At 36.0% G+C, this 19,646-nt stretch overlaps 1 protein-coding gene across 4 annotated transcripts in view; it reads left to right on the top strand.

Annotated features, from left to right (window-relative positions):
• LOC149842170 (uncharacterized) overlaps positions 1-19,646 on the top strand; it is a 161,861-nt gene that overhangs the window by 136,926 nt on the left and 5,289 nt on the right. For 3 of the 4 annotated variants that reach the window (XM_089998968.1, XM_089998967.1, XM_089998969.1), the window contains exon 11: positions 3,714-3,952. The exons of the other annotated variant lie outside the window; for it this stretch is intronic. In XM_089998968.1, the coding sequence (XP_089855094.1) occupies positions 3,714-3,952 (239 nt within the window). The remainder of the gene's footprint in view (positions 1-3,713; positions 3,953-19,646) is intronic. 4 annotated transcript variants of the gene reach the window in all.

Raw genomic sequence — 19,646 nt, 5'->3', positions numbered from 1 at the left:
ACCTATTGGATGTCGTTGGGTCTTTAAAGTTAAAAATAAAAGTGATGGTTCCCTAAAAAGATATAAAGTCAGGTTAGTAGCAAAGAGATATTCACAAGAATATGGAATTGACTATGAGGAAACATTCACTCCTGTAGCCTGAATGACTAGTGTCAGAACTCTAATAGTTATCGCATCAACCAAAAAATGGCCTATATATCAACTCGATGTGAAAAATGCATTTCTAAATGAGAATTTAAATGAAGAAGTATTTATGGATCCACCACCCAGAATTAATATTGGACAAGGTCAAAGCCTTAAGCTTTTAAAAGCCCTGTATGGTCTTAAACAAGCCCCCGAGGCTTGGTATGATCGTTTTAGTGATATCATGGTTAAACTAGGATTTCATTCATGTTATAGTGACATTGTTCTTTTTGTTAAAAGTGCAGGTACTAGTATTGTTATCTTATTACTTTATGTTGATGACATGATTATCACTGGGAATGATAAAAATAGTATTGTTGATGTTAAAACCATGTTAAAAAATAATTTTGACATGTCTGATTTAGACTTTCTTGGCATTGAAGTCGCATATTCAACTCAAAGATATATTTTGTCACAGATGAAGCTTGTTGCAGATATATGTACTAAGCCTGTCATTTCAAATGATAAAAAGGTAGAGACTTCAGAGGTCATTAATGCCAAATTAAGGTTAGAGGACGGCGTTCTTCTGGAAGATCCCACACCCTACAGACAACTCATTGGATTTCTCACGTACCTAACCATCACTAGACTAGACATCGCTCATGTGGTTCACTCTGCAAGCCAATTTCAGCATGCTCCTACAACTGTGCATATGAGCATCGTGCTCCAAATCATCCGATACATCAGAAATACCATAAATAAAGGGTTATTTCTATCCACGTCTTCTTTCTTATACTGGGGAGGTAACCTTAATGATAGAATCTCAACTATTGGTTTTTGTGTCTTTTTAGGAGATTTCTTAATTGCCTGGAGATGCAAAACGCAACAGAAAGTCTCGCTCTCTTCTACTAAAGCTGAATACCAGGCTATGACAACCACAAATATGAAATTAGTTTGGCTTCGCAGTCTTCTCAAAGACATGGGGGTTGATATTGCTAGAGCTTCAAAGTTATGCTGTGACAACAAGAGTGCCATCTATATTGCAAGCAATCACACTTTCCATGAGCGCACCAAACATATCGAGATGAATTTTCATTATATTCGGGATGAATATTTACGAGGAATAATTACTCTTCCATATGTCCCTTCCTGCTCTTTGCTTCATGTTTCTTCTTGGCAAACTTTCCGTCATCTCCCCATAAAGTTTGAGGGGGGTGTTAAAATATGTATATGTATATATATATATATACCCGATAAGGGTATTTATGTCTTTTCACATAGTTGTTGTATAAAACAACTATATTTCTTTTAAATTAGGATTTTTTAATTCTATTTTATTTTTTATATTTTATTTTTCTTTTCTTATTTTTGTAAAAGCCAAAAAGGGGGCCCATCATAGAGTTGTTGGGGGCTCCCAACGACTCCATGGGAGCCTCCTTTTGGGCTTTTCTTTTGAGGCTTTTGGCCCTCCTTTTCCCCTTGATTCTTTGTATAAATAGGGGTGGACCCCTTTGTATATTTTCATGCTTGAGAGCTCTCTCTCTTTTTCAATAAAGAGACTTCTATATTTTTGCCTATCTCAAGGCTTGTGTATGTGTTGTCCCTTTGTGGACTTGGCTATTGTCTCTTTTGTTAGTCCATTGTAGGACATTGCAAGTGCTTATAGCACTCTTTGTATTTCCGCATATCTCATTACAAGTGATATGAGATCAAATGGGAAGCAAAATGCAAATAAAAGGAGAAATAAAATAAAAATAAAATTAAAATGATTATTCTTAAATTTTGTGATTTCATAAAGTAAGAATTAAATTCTTTTCAAAATTTAAAAATGATGAATGCCAATTTAAAGAAAGTATATGAGAGGTGAGTGGGAAGCGTGAAAGGAAGCACATGGAAAACATAAAAAGAAGCATGAGAGAAGCATATAGGAATCGTGTAGAGAAACAGGGAAGAAACGTGTGGGAAGCATGGGAGAGTACGAGAGAATTGAGATTCCTATCAAGTTTCTGAAGCGAGGAGCTTTGCACTTTCGAAGCAAGTTTCGGGGAAGCGCTCTTCCCTCCCATCAATGAAGCTTCTGGTAACTCTGGTCCCAACCCCTCTACTTTCATTTCTTTGAGAAGTGAAGATATAAATGTGTAGCGTGTATTTCCTCTAGATTGCTGTTAAAGAATTTTTCAACCTGCTCCTCACAACTGCATAACGAAGGCAATGTTGTGGAAAATCACCATAACATTTTCCTCTGTCATCTCTATTTGATGTATAATCTTACAACTTACAACTCGATTTTTCAAGTGGTATGCTATCTCACTTTTCATTCTTGACATTGAACTTTTCATGCACCTATTTTATGAGGGGTTTTTTCTCGTGCCTTGCTTTGTCCACTAGGCCTATCACCAATATATAGCAAAGCAGAAAAAGGAGTTTTGGGGAACCTTGTAGTATAAACTCAATATAATGACATTGACTTTTAAATAGCTAGGCCTTAAAAGAGCCAAATATGCTTGTACCATTGCTGGAGCTTGCATCGATGCAAAATAGGATCTTCTTAGAACTGACAATGCAACCATTGCTGGAGCTTGCTTCAATAAATAATAGGCTCTTCTTAGATCTGAGAACTCTTTGCCTTTTAATTTAACCCCCTCTAGTTACTCTTATATAGATCTTCTAATTTAATCATGAAGGAAGGAAAGGTTATTTGAACCTCTATTTGATTGCATTTAAGGCCAATCCAATCTGATAAATAGTCTCACTGCCAATCTTTATATTTTGTTTCATAGTCTTCCAAAGTGACCATTTATTCTTCAAAACCTCCCATCTGAGTAGCTCAACCAATTTATGTGTATGGCTCTTATTTTTATTTCACCCTAAGATTTCTTGTTCTTGGGGGATTAGGATTGTATTCTTGACCTTCTCACATGAGCTTGTTTTGATATGAAGAACATGGCCAGGTTGTCAGGCTTCATGGGGCTCTTCTTATTTGGTTCTGTGATGCTTTTGACACCTGATGCTTTGAATGTTGGTTCATAGAGCAAACAGTAACAGAAGCAGACTGCAGTTATATGATTGACATAAAATTGTTCTTAGTGACTGATCAGAGCAGTAGATTGATCCGTTAACACTTTATTGACCTTAATTCAGCTGGTCAAACTTTTAAGGACATACTCCTGTATTAGGAGTTGATCCAAATGTTAGAGTTGGATCAGGAAATGGCCATGTTCAGAGATCTCCATTCTTTGTAATTTGTACTGCTAGAAACTTTCTGCTTCCCTTTTATCCATTCTCATTATCAAAATATTTTTTCATCTGCAACTAAGGAAATAAGGGAAACTTTAAAAGGCTATAATTAGTTTGGTAGATGATACTCGTAAAATTCAGTTATATTTTGTTCTTAGCTAGATGAGCTGATTTTCATGCTATGAAACTGGATGATGAGATGTTCTGCAGTGATGTACATGAATCTCCTAAATTATCTTTTTTCCTTCCTGAGATCTTGGATTTTCCAATCTTTTAATAAAGCCATATGCTTCCAACTTGGTGGAATTGCCATATCTGTTGGACTCATTGTTTGCCCTTATTTTTGTATCTAGATCAAAGCATTCAGGACTCTGGCCCGCCTTCACCAGTTCAAGTGGCTAAAAAAGGTCTTGGTATTGGAATAGGCAGCATTTTGCGTAAAGCAGCGTCGACTGCATCTGTGGCAGCGAGACATGCCTATGTCGCTGCTTCATCTGCTAGGAAACTGGATGATGAGATGTTACCACTTAAGTGTTGCTTGATGTCAATCTGTTTGCCCTGGGAACATCTTGCTCATGATCTGCTCTTTAAGGTGATAATCTGTAAAGTTATTGGAGCCCTTTTTCATTTCTTTTTTTTATTGTCTTTTGATCACCAACGCTGCGGGGGTGGAGGGAGGGAGTCCAAAGCAAAGAACCCACGCATATCTATTATATAGGAGAGATTTGTGATTTTTCACCCAATAACAAATTTAGAATTCTCAAGGCTAAATCTTTCCTGGATGCCTTCCTTGATTCTGGGGAATTGACACCTCTATATTGCTCTGATGACCTGAACACCCCCATAACTCTTCCCTTGAAGAGTCTTGGTGTTTCTGGGTTTGTTGATTATATTGACAAAGTATGTCACATGGATGCTTTACTTTAGAATGTGTACCTATATTGGCAACAAGACACTGACACATACTAAATGCACCATGACACTGTAATGAAATATGCGGAAAAGCAAAGAGTGCATTAAGCACTTACAACATCCACTAAGAAACAAACAAAAGGGCTAACACCCAAACTCACAAGAGACAACACAACATAAAAATATAAGTCTCTTATTGAAAAGAGAGAGAGCTCTCTTGAATGGAAAATACAAGAGGGGTTCACCCCTATTTATACACAAGAGAAGGAGAGGGGGAATGGCCAAGAGGCCTTAAAAGGAGAGCCACCTAGGGGCTCCCCATGTAGTCGTTGGGAGCCCCCAACGGTCACAAATGTGACCGTTGGGGGCCCCATCGACTACATGGTGGGGCCCCTTTTGTGTGAGCAAAAAACATAAAAACAAAAAATAAAAGGGAAAATAAAAGAAGAAAAACAAGTACCCCTATCGGGTACTTGTGAAATGACTAAAATACCCCTATCGGGTATTACATATATATATATATATATATATATATATATATATATATATATATATATATATGAATTACATGTATTTTAACACCCTCCCTCAAGCTTTACGGGGATATAACCGAAAGCTTGTTAAGGAGAAACAAAAAGCGAGGAGCAGCAAGAGCCTTAGTGAAGAAGTCCGCCAACTGGTACTCAGATGTGACGTAAGGTAGTGCTATGGTTCCTCTTAGGTATTCATCCCGTACGTAATGGCAGTCCATCTCAATATGCTTAGTGCGCTCATGGAAGGTGTGATTGCTTGCAATATAGATTGCGTTTTTGTTGTCGCAACACATCTTCGAAGGAGTAGAGACGACAATGCCCATATCACTGAGGAGGCTTCTTAGCCACACAAGTTCCATGGTTGTAGTGGCCATAGCACGATATTCCGCTTCCGTCGAGGACAAGGATACTTTGTGTTGCTTCTTGCATCTCCAAGAAATCATAGAGTCACCTAAGAAAACACAAAATCCGGTAGTTGAGACTCGGTCATTGGGATTTCCTCCCCAATCTGCATCAGTATAAGCAATTAAATCAAGTGACGAGGCAGAGGAAAGAAAAACTCCCTTAGTTATGGTATTTTTGATATATCTGACGATTCTTAAGACTGCACTCATGTGCACGGTTGTAGGTGCATGTTGAAACTGACTGACAGAGTGGACGGCATCAGCAATGTCTGGCCGAGTGATGGATAAGTAGGTTAGAGACCCAACAAGTTGCCGGTAGGGAGTAGGATCCTCGAGAGGTGTTCCATCTTCCAACCTTAATTTTGCATTGATGACTTCTGGGGTTTCTGTCTTCTTATCATCGGAGATACCAAATTTGGAACAGATGTCAGCAGCAAGTTTCATCTGAGAGAGAATGTACCCTCGAGGAGAGTATGCCACTTCAATTCCTAAAAAATATCTTAAGAAACCAAGGTCAGACATATCAAAATTATCTTTCAAAACCTTCTTAATATCATTAATGCCTTGCTCATCACTTCCCGTGATGATCATATCATCAACATAAAGTAGTAAAATAACTACTGAAGACCCTGCACTTTTCACAAACAACGCAGTGTCAGTATAACATGAACGAAAATTCAAACTTGTCATTACATTACTAAATCTGTCATGTCAAGCCTTTGGGGCTTGTTTTAAACCATATAATGCCTTTTTAAGTTTGAGAATTTTATTTTTACCAATACATACTCTTGGTGGGGGATCCATGTAAACCTCTTCATTTAATTCACCATTTAGAAATGCATTCTTAACATCGAGTTGATAGATAAGTCATTTTTTCACTGACGCAATAGCAATAAGAGTCCTAACACTAGTCATTCTAGCAACAGGTGCGAAGGTTTCTTCATAATCTATACCATATTTCTGAGCATATCCTTTAGCTACTAACTGTGCTTTATAACGTTCTAATGAACCATCACTCTTAGTTTTAATTTTGAAGACCCATCTACATCCAATTGATTTCTTTCCAGAGGGTAACGAAGTTATTTCCCAAGTTTTTGCCTTTTCAAGGGCACTAAGCTCTAAGTTCATGGCTTCAACTCATTGGGGAATATCTTTGGCCTCATTATAGTGTGAGGGTTCATGAAATGAATGCAGCGCAATTAGACACGCTCTATATCTTGGAGTTAGGGACTCATAGGAAACAAACCTATTAGGAGGATTGGAGATCCGACCGGATCTCCTTAAAGAGGTTTCTTCTAGGTTGGATCCTTGAGAGTATTTTTCTAAGGCGCTCATCTGAGTTTGTTGACCACGCCTAACATAGGTTTGGATTGGTCTATCTATAACATCATCAAGAGGAATTTCCTCTAGGTCATTCAAAGACTCATTAGAGATTTCCTCTTCTTGAGGAGTCTCATCTTCTTGAGATAGAAGATCAAATAAGAAAGCATATTCACTTTCGTCAATATCTTTAGTTTTCACAAAACCATTTTCATTTTCTAAAAATGTTACATCTTTGGATACATAGAGTTTGTTATTTTTCAAGTCAAAACATTTAAAGCCCTTTTGATTTTCTCCATATCCCAAGAAAACACATTCAATAGCTTTAGGAGATAATTTGTCCCGTTTATGAGTAAGGACAAAACATTTACATCCAAAAATTCTTAATCTATTGAAATCGGGTGTTCTTTCAAATAGTTTTTCATATGGAGATGTATTTTGTAAGGATGAAGATATCATTCTATTTATTAAGTAAGTTGAGGTTAATGCCGCTTCGGCCCAAAAACTCTTTGGAATTTCTTTGGAAATAAGGAGTGTCCTAGTGGTTTCCATGATGTGTCTATGCTTTCTTTCGGCCAAGCCGTTTTGTTGGGGAGTCCTAGGACACTATCTTTGATGACAAATTCCATGTACTTCTAAATAGTTTTGAAATTCATTTGATAAATATTCTTCACCCGAATCGGATCTAAGAGTAGAGATATTACTTGAAAATTGATTTTTAACTATCATATGAAACTTTTTGAAGAAGTCAAAGACTTCGGATTTTAAATTGAGAAAGTAGATCCATACATACCTAGTGTAGTCATCGATAAAAGTGACGTAATAGGAGTACCCTCCTTTAGACATGACGGGGGAAGGACCCCAAACGTCCGAATGGACTAACTCAAAGGGTCTTTTGGATACAAAAGTTCGGTTTGGAAAAGGAGTAGATTTCATTTTGCCAAAAATACAATTCTTGCAAACAAAATGTTTCTCATTACAAAATTTCTTTCCAAATGGAAAGGAGTACATTTTTTAGAAACTGGGATGTCCAAGTCTTTGATGCCAAATATCAATATTTTTATCTTGGACATGGTTACAAAAAGAGTTAGTGGGGAGTTTCAAGTTGCTCATGTAATAGAGATCTCCCCTCCTATGGCATTGCCCAATCTGCTTCCTGGACCGGAGATCCTGTATAGAGCAATCCTTAGTTGAGAAGGAGATTTTACATCCATGATCACATATTTGAGCAACAGAGAGGAGATTTAAATTAAGTTGAGGTACAACTCTCACGTTTGGCACAAAGAAATCTTTTGAAAAGTTTAAAGTTCCAAAACTTTTTACTTGGTGTACCATCGGCAGTTGAAACATAAGAGTTTTTATAATTATTACATAAATCAGAGAGCTCATTTTCAAGTGGTGTCATATGAAAGGAAGCTCCAGAGTCAAGGATCCAAGACGACATACCTGGAGGAGAGGAAGAAGCTATGGCGGCACCCGAGGTTGATGGTATCTTGAGTAGAGTTTGTAGTGCTTCCGATAGTTGAGCAAGAGAAAAAGATTCTTTTCCTTTGATGGCTTCCTCTTTCTTTTGAGTAGCTTCTTCAACGGAAGCAACCTTATTTTTAGGTGCTTCATTCAACTTAGGGCAATTAGGTCTTATATGACCCGGCTCTTGACAATGATGGCAAATGGTTTTTCTATAGTTGCCATTATAACTATTTTGCTTCCCAAAATGTGGAGGTTTGTAAGCTTTCATATGGTTGTCGGGCTTTGATACGGCCAAGACATCATCTCCTCCTTTAATCATGCCAAGACGAGTTTCTTCTTGGCATATTTCGGCAATGGCATCTTCCAAGGGAAGAGGCTTAGATCTATGTAGGAGGGAAGATCTAACTTGTTTATATTCGGGCCTAAGCCCATGTAAAAAATGGAAAAAGTGCTCTTTTTCCATTTGTTCTCTCCTTAATTTCACATCCACACTAGAAACCCATTTTGGTTCTAGTAAAGATAGTTCATCCCATAGGGGACCAAGAGTGCTAAAGTAATCCCTTACACTCATTTCTCCTTGCTTGATAGTCCGGATTTTTTCTTGAAAAAAGAATTGACGAGCAAGGTCTTTTTGAGTAAACATACCTTTCATAAAGAACCATGCTTCATTCGCCATCCGAAACTTGGCAATGTTGGCGCAAATTTTGAGCTCCACATTGTTCATGAACCAAGCAAGAATCTTGGCATGCTTGATTTCCCAATCTTCCACTTTAGATTGGTGATCTTCAATGGCCTTCATGCGGGCAATGCCTTCAAGAGCTTTTTCTTGATCACCATCCATCTTAGTTAGTTGAAGTTGAGGTTCCGGAATGGTGTCCATAACGTATCCCCAAAGTTTCTTACCTTTGAGGTTGTTCTCCATAGCGGCGGCCCACATCATGTAGTTGGAGCCATTGAGCTTGAAGGAGAGATCAATCTTTTGTTCTCCTTCCATTTCAAACACTCACAAGAGGGTAAATGGAGAGAGAAACAACAAGAAAAAAATATAGCTATATGACTAGCTATATTAAGAAGAAGAGCATAAACAAGGCTCTGATACCATGTAATGAAATATGCAGAAAAGCAAAGAGTTCATTAAGCACTTACAACATCCACTAAGGAACAAACAAAAAGGCTAACACCCAAACTCACAAGAGACAACACAACATAAAAATATAAAAGTCTCTTATTGAAAAGAGAGAGAGCTCTCTTGAATGGAAAATACAAGAGGGGTTCACCCCTATTTATACACAAGAGGAGAGGAGGAATGGCCAAGAGGCCTTAAAAGGAGAGCCACCTAGGGGCTCCCCATGTAGTCGTTGGGAGCCCCCAACGGTCACAAATGTGACCGTTGGGGGCCCCATCGACTACATGGTGGGGCCCCTTTTGTGTGAGCAAAAAAAAATATAAAAACAAAAAATATATTTTACAAAAAATAAAAGGGAAAATAAAAGAAGAAAAACAAGTACCCCTATCGGGTACTTGTGAAATGACTAAAATACCCCTATCGGGTATTACATATATATATATAAATATATATATATATATGAATTACATGTATTTTAACAGACACTTCATAGAGACAGTCAACACATGACCAACACCATGCCTCATAACTTCATTGGTGTTTTCTAACAATCTTGATCCTTTGTTTTCTAGTTTTTTTTCAATTTGTCATTGATTGTGTGCATTTGAATTTTCTCAAATTAGGTTTATTATTCAATATGTGTTAATTATAATGGCTTAGAATTGTTGATCAAAGTTTTGCATTTTAATACACACAATTATACATGGTTTGTTCCATTTTTTAATTTGCAACCCCAGGCATGTTTGTGTCACACACATACACGTGTTTGTATCCTTGTTCTTAGCAGCTCCTTGTCGTACTAAGTGTTTGTGTCATGTCCCTTACCTATACTTTTGTGTATGTGTCATAACTTAGCAAAACTTATGGCATTGCTTTCTAGTAGTTGCATTTTGAAAATTGTGACAAATGGCAAGGATCTCAATGCACTCTGAAATGTGTTTCAAGGACCATGAATACAATGTAGTTTACACACATTCACAGTAAAAATACTCATAGAACACAAGACTTAAAAATAAACAATTTCATTAAGGATGAAATTGAAATAATACAAAAGAAATATGAAATTACAAAAAATCTTCAATAGAATACACTCAAATCACACACATCCTAAACCTACCCATCACTGTCTCACTTACAAAGGCACTCACCCACCCTTTATATAGAGATTAAGAGGGAGAAGAAAGAGATTAAAGAAGGAAAAAAGGGAAACAATCTAGCCGTTTGACTATCTGTTGGACCTAGTCCTACAGATAGTTCCTGAAGTCATCCAATAGTTGACTTGAGTATATATATATATATATATATATATATACCCCTCTCAAACTTATGATGACTCATCCTAAGTTTGCAATTACAAAAGAAGTCCCATTACACAAGATATCAACATATTCTTTATGATACAAATCCTTTAAGGGGCTTCTAGATCTTCCTTGATATGCTCGAAAGATGTCTTTAGAATTATTAATGGTTCCAATATTTTGAGTACATGTAAAGAGAGCAAAACAAGAGTAATCTAACAAGAAATAACTATATATATGTATATATATTATGGAGAGAGGAAGGCTAAGCACACAAGCATATAATATATAAAAAATATTTAATAAGTCAATTTAAGATTTTTCAAAATCATTTAAAGTAAGAATTAATTTTGAAAAATCTTTAATTTAAAACATGAGTCATTTATCACTTTAATCATTCATGAAAAACATGCACACATATATCTATCACAATAGGCACATTAATGCATAGCTGGTATGGATTTTCAACATTACTAATACCATAAAGAAATAATTCACAAAGGAGTATAAATAACAAATCATTTATACATAGCGGAAAATATAAATAAGCATAGATCAATTAGCAACAATATTTAAACACATAATTAATGCATATATGAATGAACCATGCAATAATTTAGAACCAATGAAAAGTCACTTATGGACAAATATTAATAGATAATAATGAAAATTATTTTTAAGAAATATGAAGAGATTTAAAATCCCACAAATGTCAAGAAATGCTTAGATCAAAGAATCTCCCTAATAGAGATACATATCAACAACTCTTAAAGAGAGTCACAAGCAAAAAAATATTTCATTAACATATGCTTAGAAAAGCATTAATGCAAATCAGGCAAGACAATCAATCATGAAATAAATCATGCAACTAAAGCATATACAATACAAAATGCATGAAACTATTTCAATAACCATTTCTCATACAAGAGCAAATGAGTTTAGAAAAATTACGAAGAAATTTTAAAAATCTCATACACAATGAATGAATTTTGCAAATCTTAATATTGGTTTGACTACCACAAGCAATCACCTCACTAGACCTCCAATGCTTAAAAAAACAAATGTATCAGTGACTAGAACAAGAGTATAATTTCAATGCCACTTATGGGCTAAACAAACACACAAAAGTGTGAATAAACATCTCTTGTCTACGTATAATGACACTCAAAACAAGTGTATCAACAACTAAAACAAGAGCATAATTACAATGCCACTAATGGACTAAAAACACGCACAAAAGTTTGAATAAATATCTCTTGTTTACATATAATATCAACAACTAGAAAAAGAGTATTATCTCAATACCACTTACGGGCTAAACACACACAAAAAAATGTGAATAAACAGAATAAGCATCTCTTATTTACATATAATGACACTTAAAACAAGTGTATCACCGACTAGAACAAGAGCATAATTATAATGCCATTAATGGGCTAAAAATACACACAAAAGTGAATTAATAGCTTTTGTCTACATATAGGGACACTCAAAATGAGTGTATAAGCAATTAAAACAAGAGTATTATCTCAGTGCCACTTATGGACTAAACACACACGCAAAAGTTTGAATAAATATCTCTTGTCCATATATAATGACACTCAAAATGAGTGTATCAGCTACTAGAACAAGAATATTATCTTAGTGCCACTTATGGGCAAAACACACACACAAAAGGTGTGAATAAACATCTCTTGTTTACATATAATAACATTTAGATACAAGGCATAACAAGAAGGAACACAAGAGATAAGAGAGCTTGTAATGAGAAACAAATTAATGCCATCAATAATAATTTTAACAATCTTTCGAAACTCCATGGCTTCAAAAACATAACTACTATCACAAGATATCAAGGATCCAATGACCATACAAACAAATGAGTGTTAAAATACACTCATAGAAACCGAGGTCAATCACCTGCCAATGCTGACAAGATGACATGAGGTGTACACACAACTCACCCCAACGACTAACTCAGATTTCCAACAACAATGAATTCAGAGGCCAATCAACCATCAATCAGACCCAAGACAAATGACAACATTGTTAAAATGTAAAACTGTACATATATGTATATATAATAATATTATATTATTATATATATATATAAATACATTTTTAATTTCTTTCTTTTCTGTATTTTTTTTTCCTTTATTTTTATTTTTTGTCTTTATGTCATCTAGTTCAGTTTGAACTAGAATGACTGTTGCTAGTCAAGTCCTGTCCAGACTTGACTAGCAATAGAGCTGTTGGACTGTGCCCAACAGCTCTATTGAGTCCTCTTTCAACTGTGTATATAAAGGGGTGCAGCCCCTCTTGTATTTTACTCCAATGCTTCTTAAGCAATTGGTTTTTCATATCAATGAAGAATACATTTTTATTTTTATTTTGTTTCCAGTTATACCCTTTTTAAGGGTTATGCTTTAGTGTCATTCTTGACACTTGCTCTTGTTAATCAAAGCTCGTGTTTCGAAGATCCCCATTTCATTTCATGGTATCAGAGCCGCGGAAGTACTAAATCTTGAGGAAAAGCTGCCTCGGTTTCCGTGCCCGTTTGCAAAAGTGTTCGCCACTTGAAGAGAAGTGTTTTATCACTTCATTGGAGAAGATTTCACATCTTGTTGTATTGTTTTTTTTTTTTTCTTTCTTTCTCATTTTCCTTCTTGTTTCTCTTCTATCCCTATTCTTTCTCTCTTTGTAATCGATGGATGACAATGATAAAGTCACCATCATGCCTATGAAACTAAGCGATACGAACTATGTAACATGGGCTTCAATCATGAAGCACCATATATGGGGAAAAGGCTTATGGGGGATTGTGGATGGTTCCGATTCGGAACCTAAGCTATCTCTTACTAAAAAGGAGGGAGATAAAGACGTCCCTCTATCGGAAGAAGAGAAAATCACGGCTATTGCCTCATACGAGAAGAAATGGAAAGAATGGAGAATATCTCATGCGAAGATAATGTCATGGCTTATCAATAGCGTTGACATTAAAAAATGCTCAAGTCTTGCCAAATTTGATCATGCCGATAAGGCATGGGAATACCTTAAGAATATGTATTCCCTTAAAGATATTGCACACGTGTGCAACCTCCAAGAAAAAGTTCGAATGATGACACAAGGAGACAAAACTATTCGTGAATATTACAATGGGTTGTCCGAACTTTGGGAAGAACTTTTCCTTTTAGAACCAAAGTGGCATTGTGCCGAAGACATCGAGCTTCGTCAGAAACAACTCGATGTTGAACATTTTTACCAGTTTATCACTGGATTAAGGCCGGAATTTGAAACCACTAAATCGGCCCTACTTCACCGGGGAAAAATTCCTTCTATTGTTGAAACTATTGAAGAGTTAACAATGGAAGAAAATCGTCTCCGGAAAGGTTCTTTAAAAATTGAAGATGATTCCGTTTTAGCCGTGTCTAGACCAGGGAATCATGTTCGATCATATAGGCCTCCTCACTTTAACCGACAAAATGGTGACTATGATAAGAAGAAAGTTATTTGTCATCACTGTCATGAACCGGGACACTACAGGCCACAATGTCCCAAACTTAAGGAGCTGAGAGAAAAAAGAGCTGCAATTGCTGGATCGGAGCCTAAAGATCAGGATGCACCAGTTTCCCTGGCCTAACTAATGGAGATCCTTCAGCCTCTCATCAAAGGTGCCTCTTCCTCATCTGAAGCTTCAACCGGCGCAGCAGCCTCATCTTTTTCTGATTTAGGTAAAATTTCTTGGCTTCTTGACTCTGGTGCATCTTTTCATATGACCCCAAATAATCAAAGTCTATCCAAATGTGTTAAAAATAAAACAAGTGTGTCAAAGGTCTTTACTGCTGATGGGACTTCTCTTGAAATAGAAGGAATAGGAGATTTTGAAAAAATTTATAAAACAAAAAATTTTTTTATTCCAGAAATTAGACATGTTCCCAAATTAAATTTAAATCTTTTATCTGTATCTCAAATTTCTGATTATGGGTGTAATATTTCTTTTTCTTCTCATGGTTGTTGGGTACAGGATCGCCAGTCAGGCAAGCTGATTGGGGAAGGCCATAGAGAAGGAGGACTCTATTACATGGATTTTTTGAAAATGCCGAAGAAAGCTTTTTGTTATAATATTCAAAAAATAGAGTTGGAACTGTGGCATAAGAGACTTGGTCACCCACATATAGCCAAAATCCAACATTTTCCAAATCTAGGGAAATTTTGTAACTCTGAATCATTTGATTGTAAAGATTGTATTCTCGGCAAAATGAAAAGATTACCATTTCAGAACAGAACCTTTTTCTCTTCAAGACCACTTGAATTAATACACTCGGATGTTTGGGGTCCTGCACCAGTAATTTCTAAAGGAGGATTTGTTTACTATGTTATTTTTGTCGATGATTTCTCCCGACATACGTGGATGTACTTTCTCAAACATAAGTCTGAAGTATTTTCATACTTTCAAACTTTTCATAATATGGTTAAAAACAAATTTCAAAATGATATTACTATTTTTCGCACAGATTCAGGGGGAGAGTTTTTATCCACAGATTTTCAAAATTATCTTAAATTGCATGGCATCACACATCAAAGATCTTGTCCTTATACACCTCAACAAAATGGACTGGCAGAACGAAAACATCGCCATATTATAGAAACCACTAGAACTTTATTAATAGCAAATCAAGTCCCTAAAGACTTTTGGGCAGAAGCTGCCTTAACTGCCACCTATCTCATTAATAGGATGCCATCTTCTTCGTTACAAAATATCACTCCCATTGAAAAACTTATGAACATTTCTCCAGACTACTCTAGATTAAGAATATTTGGGTGCAAATGTTTCATATTTACTGACAAAAATGATAAACTTTCCCCTCGTGCGATTCCCTGTGCCTTTTTAGGATATGCTGAAAACCAGAAAGGTTATAGATGTTTTGACTTCAAAAATAATAAACTATATGTGTCTAGAAATGTTTCCTTTCTTGAAAAGGAGAGCTTCTTTGATTTTAGAAAATTAAAAGACGTCACTGAGTACTCCTTTTTGCTAGATCTAACATCAACATCTGATGAATATGACCTTGACTGTAACTTTGATGATGATCAAAGAATTATTGATCTTAATGTTGAAAATGAAGAAGTTCATAGAGATACTAGTATTCAATATTCCAGGCGACAAGAGTCTAATACTCCATGTGCACTTGAGAAATATTCTAACATTCCAACTAGACAATCATCCCGGATCTCGAGGCCTCCAGAAAAGTTTGTATCATACGAGTCTTTCTCACCCACATATAGGGCATTTATTGCATTAATTCACTCATATGAAGAACCATCCACATATTTTCAAGCAAAAAATGATATCAAATGGATAGAAGCCATGAAAGTTGAATTAGATGCACTTGAAAAGGCTTCTACATGGAATATTCAAGATCTTCCTCCAGGGAAGAAAACTATAGGATGTCGATGGGTTTATAAAATTAAAACCAAGAGTGATGGTACTCTTGAAAGATATAAAGCCCGTTTAGTAGCCAAAGGTTATGCCCAAGAATATGGGATTGATTATGAAGAAACCTTTGCTCCGGTGGCTCGTATGACTACTGTCCGAACCTTAATTGCCTTAGCTTCTATCAAAAAATGGTCTATTTTTCAAATGGATGTCAAAAATGCTTTTTTAAATGGAAAGCTAGTTGAAGAAGTATATATGGAACCCCCTCCTGGTCTAAGTATTCCTAAGGGTAAAGTCCTTCGCTTAGAAAAAGCTCTTTATGGACTTAAACAAGCACCAAAAGCTTGGTATGATAGGTTTAGTCGTGTTATGATTGATATTGGTTTTCAATTCTGTTTAACTGACACTGCTTTGTTTATTAAGAATTCTGATGCAGGGATCATTGTGCTTCTTCTCTATGTGGATGATATGATCATCACCGGAAGCGATAAACAGGGAGTTGAAACAATCAAAACACTTCTTAAATCTCATTTTGAAATGACTGATTTGGGCTTGTTGAGATATTTTTTAGGCATTGAAGTTGCTTATTCTCCTAGAGGATATTTATTATCTCAGACTAAATTTGCTTTTGATATTGTTTTCAGGTCTGGTATTACTGATGATAAGAAAGTTGACACTCCAGAAGTTGTTAATGTTAAAATGAAGATTGATGATGGAGAACTTCTTGCAGACCCTACTCCTTACAGACAGCTTGTCGGGGCACTTTCCTATCTATCCATTACCAGACCAGATATAGCACATGTTGTTCATACAGCAAGTCAATTTCAACATGCTCCTACTTCTGTTCATATGGGAGCAGTCATGCGTATTATCAGATACATCAAGTCCTCTCTTTCACGAGGACTTTTCTTATCTTCCTCCTCTTCTCTTGATTTAATTGCATATACTGATGCTGATTGGGGAGGTGATCCCAATAACAGACACTCAACCACTGGCTTTTGTGTCTTTTTAGGGGAATCATTAATCTCGTGGAGGTGTAAAAAGCAGCAGAAGGTATCTCTCTCATCCACCGAAGCTGAATACAGAGCCATGGCAACCACGACCATGGAAGTAGTTTGGCTCCGACGACTGCTTGCTGACATGGGAGTTGAAGCAACAAAGGCTTCACAAATGTGTTGTGACAACAAAAGTGCGATCTACATTGCCAGTAACAGAACATTCCACGAACGCACCAAACACATCGAAATGGATTGTCACTACGTCAGAGAGGAATATCTACACGGGATAATTGATCTGCCATATGTCACTTCAGAATATCAGTTAGCAGACCTCTTTACAAAGCCTCTCGCTGCTCCCCGATTTCACTTTCTCTTAGACAAACTTTCGCTCATTGTACCGTAAGTTTGAGGGGGAGTGTTAAAATGTAAAACTGTACATATATGTATATATAATAATATTATATTATTATATATATATATAAATACATTTTTAATTTCTTTCTTTTCTGTATTTTTTTTCCTTTATTTTTATTTTTTGTCTTTATGTCATCTAGTTCAGTTTGAACTAGAATGACTGTTGCTAGTCAAGTCCTGTCCAGACTTGACTAGCAATAGAGCTGTTGGACTGACACAGTCCAACAGCTCTTAATAGAGCTGTTGGACTGTGCCCAACAGCTCTATTGAGTCCTCTTTCAACTGTGTATATAAAGGGGTGCAGCCCCTCTTGTATTTTACTCCAATGCTTCTTAAGCAATTGGTTTTTCATATCAATAAAGAATACATTTTTATTTTTATTTTGTTTCCAGTTATACCCTTTTTAAGGGTTATGCTTTAGTGTCATTCTTGACACTTGCTCTTGTTAATCAAAGCTCGTGTTTCGAAGATCCCCATTTCATTTCAAACATATCATTTGTAACCCTTGGGAATCTAGACTGATAAGATGACATGAGGTGTACACTTAACTCACCTCAACGGCTAATTGTAACTCTACAACATCAAGGTGCATATAACTCACCTTGATAAGGCCAAACAAATGATGCATTATATAAAATTCAGTGATGGACTATCTAAATGCCATAAAAATGCAATACATACTTGTGAACATCAATTTCCAAATAGGTGAGTTCATATCAAATATCCTATTTAAAAAAATAAGTTTCAAACCAAATCTAATAAAGTTAGGTAAAAACCTTAGTATAAAATTAGTGCAATCATATGCACAACAATATGTCAATTGATGTAATTATATGCAATACACGATCGCCACCAACAAGAAACAAGTACATTAAGCACATCACATACAAAAGGTTAATAAATCTCATTAAAGAAACAAGAACACGTATGATAAGAGGTTAGAGCTAAATCATAAGTCTATTATACGGCAATTGAAGACAATATATGAAGATTCTCAAAGGGCTATAAAGAAAACTTAAGTGCACTAGTGCACAACGACATGGATACAAACCAGAGTTACCGGAAGCGCCTAGGCAAAAGGGGAAGCGCGAAACGTCGCGCTTCCGAAGCGTGAGGGGAAGCGTCCCCCTTTTTTGGGAAGCGTGCTTCCCTTTTATGGGAAGCGCATCCCCCTTTTATGGGAAACGCGCTTCCCATAAATGGGAAGCGCGCTTCCCCCACGCTTCCCCATTTTTTCCATTTTTTTCGCTTCCCCCTCGCTTCCTAGGTCGCTTCCGGTTCGCTTCCTAGGTCGTTTCCGAGACGGTTCGGAATTTTCTTCTAAGTGGTCCCACGCTTCCCCGCTTCCTAAATTTTTGAAAGTGCCTCGCTTCCCGCTCCCGCTTCCTCGACTGGTAACTCTAATACAAAGTCATTAGTGGGCGAGATACAAAAAAAACAACTAAGGGCTACAAACAATCTTCATAAAAACATATTAGATGTTTTTGATAAAATACTCCCAAAGAGCCATAGAGATCCGCACATATATGATCACATCAAGCAAGAGATTTTTCTCATAATGTAACATTCTTTAATAAGCATGATGTAGAATATCAGTACGCAAGAGAGAAATTACAAAAGATAAACACATTTATTATATAATAACAAGTCATGCTTATGTTATTCAATAAACACTTCTTAAGGCATATGCCAAAAAGAAAATCTTAATCTAACACGTGTCATTTGAAAATAATCTTACTTAATAGAGCAAATATTGCTCAAATATATATGAAATACCATATTAAAAAAGGCCTCATTAGAAATCGATCACTATAAAAGTTCATGTTTGATCACATCATAATATTCCAGAGATAGTCCATACATACGTTAAGAAATGTGAATTTTTAGTATTTTGCAAAATACATAATATTTTAAGAAGCCACATATTCAACTTGAGTGACTAACTACGAAGGTGTTCTCTAAGGAATACCCATAAAGGGGACCAAGAAAATGTGCTCTAAAAGAACATAATCACAAATCCCACAAAAGGGATACACAATAAGACACAATATAAAAATGTATTTTTATTCAAATAAAGTGAGTGTGCAAAAGCATATATATCTTTGCAAAATATAGATTTTCACTACACATACGTTTTCTGAATTTTTTGTGTCAAACTCTCAAACCAGCACCCGTACCAGAACATGCACCTCGTACCCATGTGACAAATTTCATGATTTACTTGATTAAGCAAGTTCAGAGTCAATAACTCAAATTTTGTCATATATTTTTGTTAAGATATGTATATATATATATATATATTATACTCAAGTCAACTATTGGTTGACTTGAGGGGCTAGTTGTTGGACTGTTGATCCAATGGCTAAAAATCTAG

The sequence above is a fragment of the Nuphar pumila genome, chromosome 3, assembly GCF_984573655.1.
Source record: "Nuphar pumila chromosome 3, dmNupPumi1.hap1.1, whole genome shotgun sequence".
In the NCBI taxonomy this organism is placed as follows: Eukaryota; Viridiplantae; Streptophyta; class Magnoliopsida; order Nymphaeales; family Nymphaeaceae; genus Nuphar; species Nuphar pumila.
This window is presented reverse-complemented; position numbering and strand designations above follow the sequence as displayed.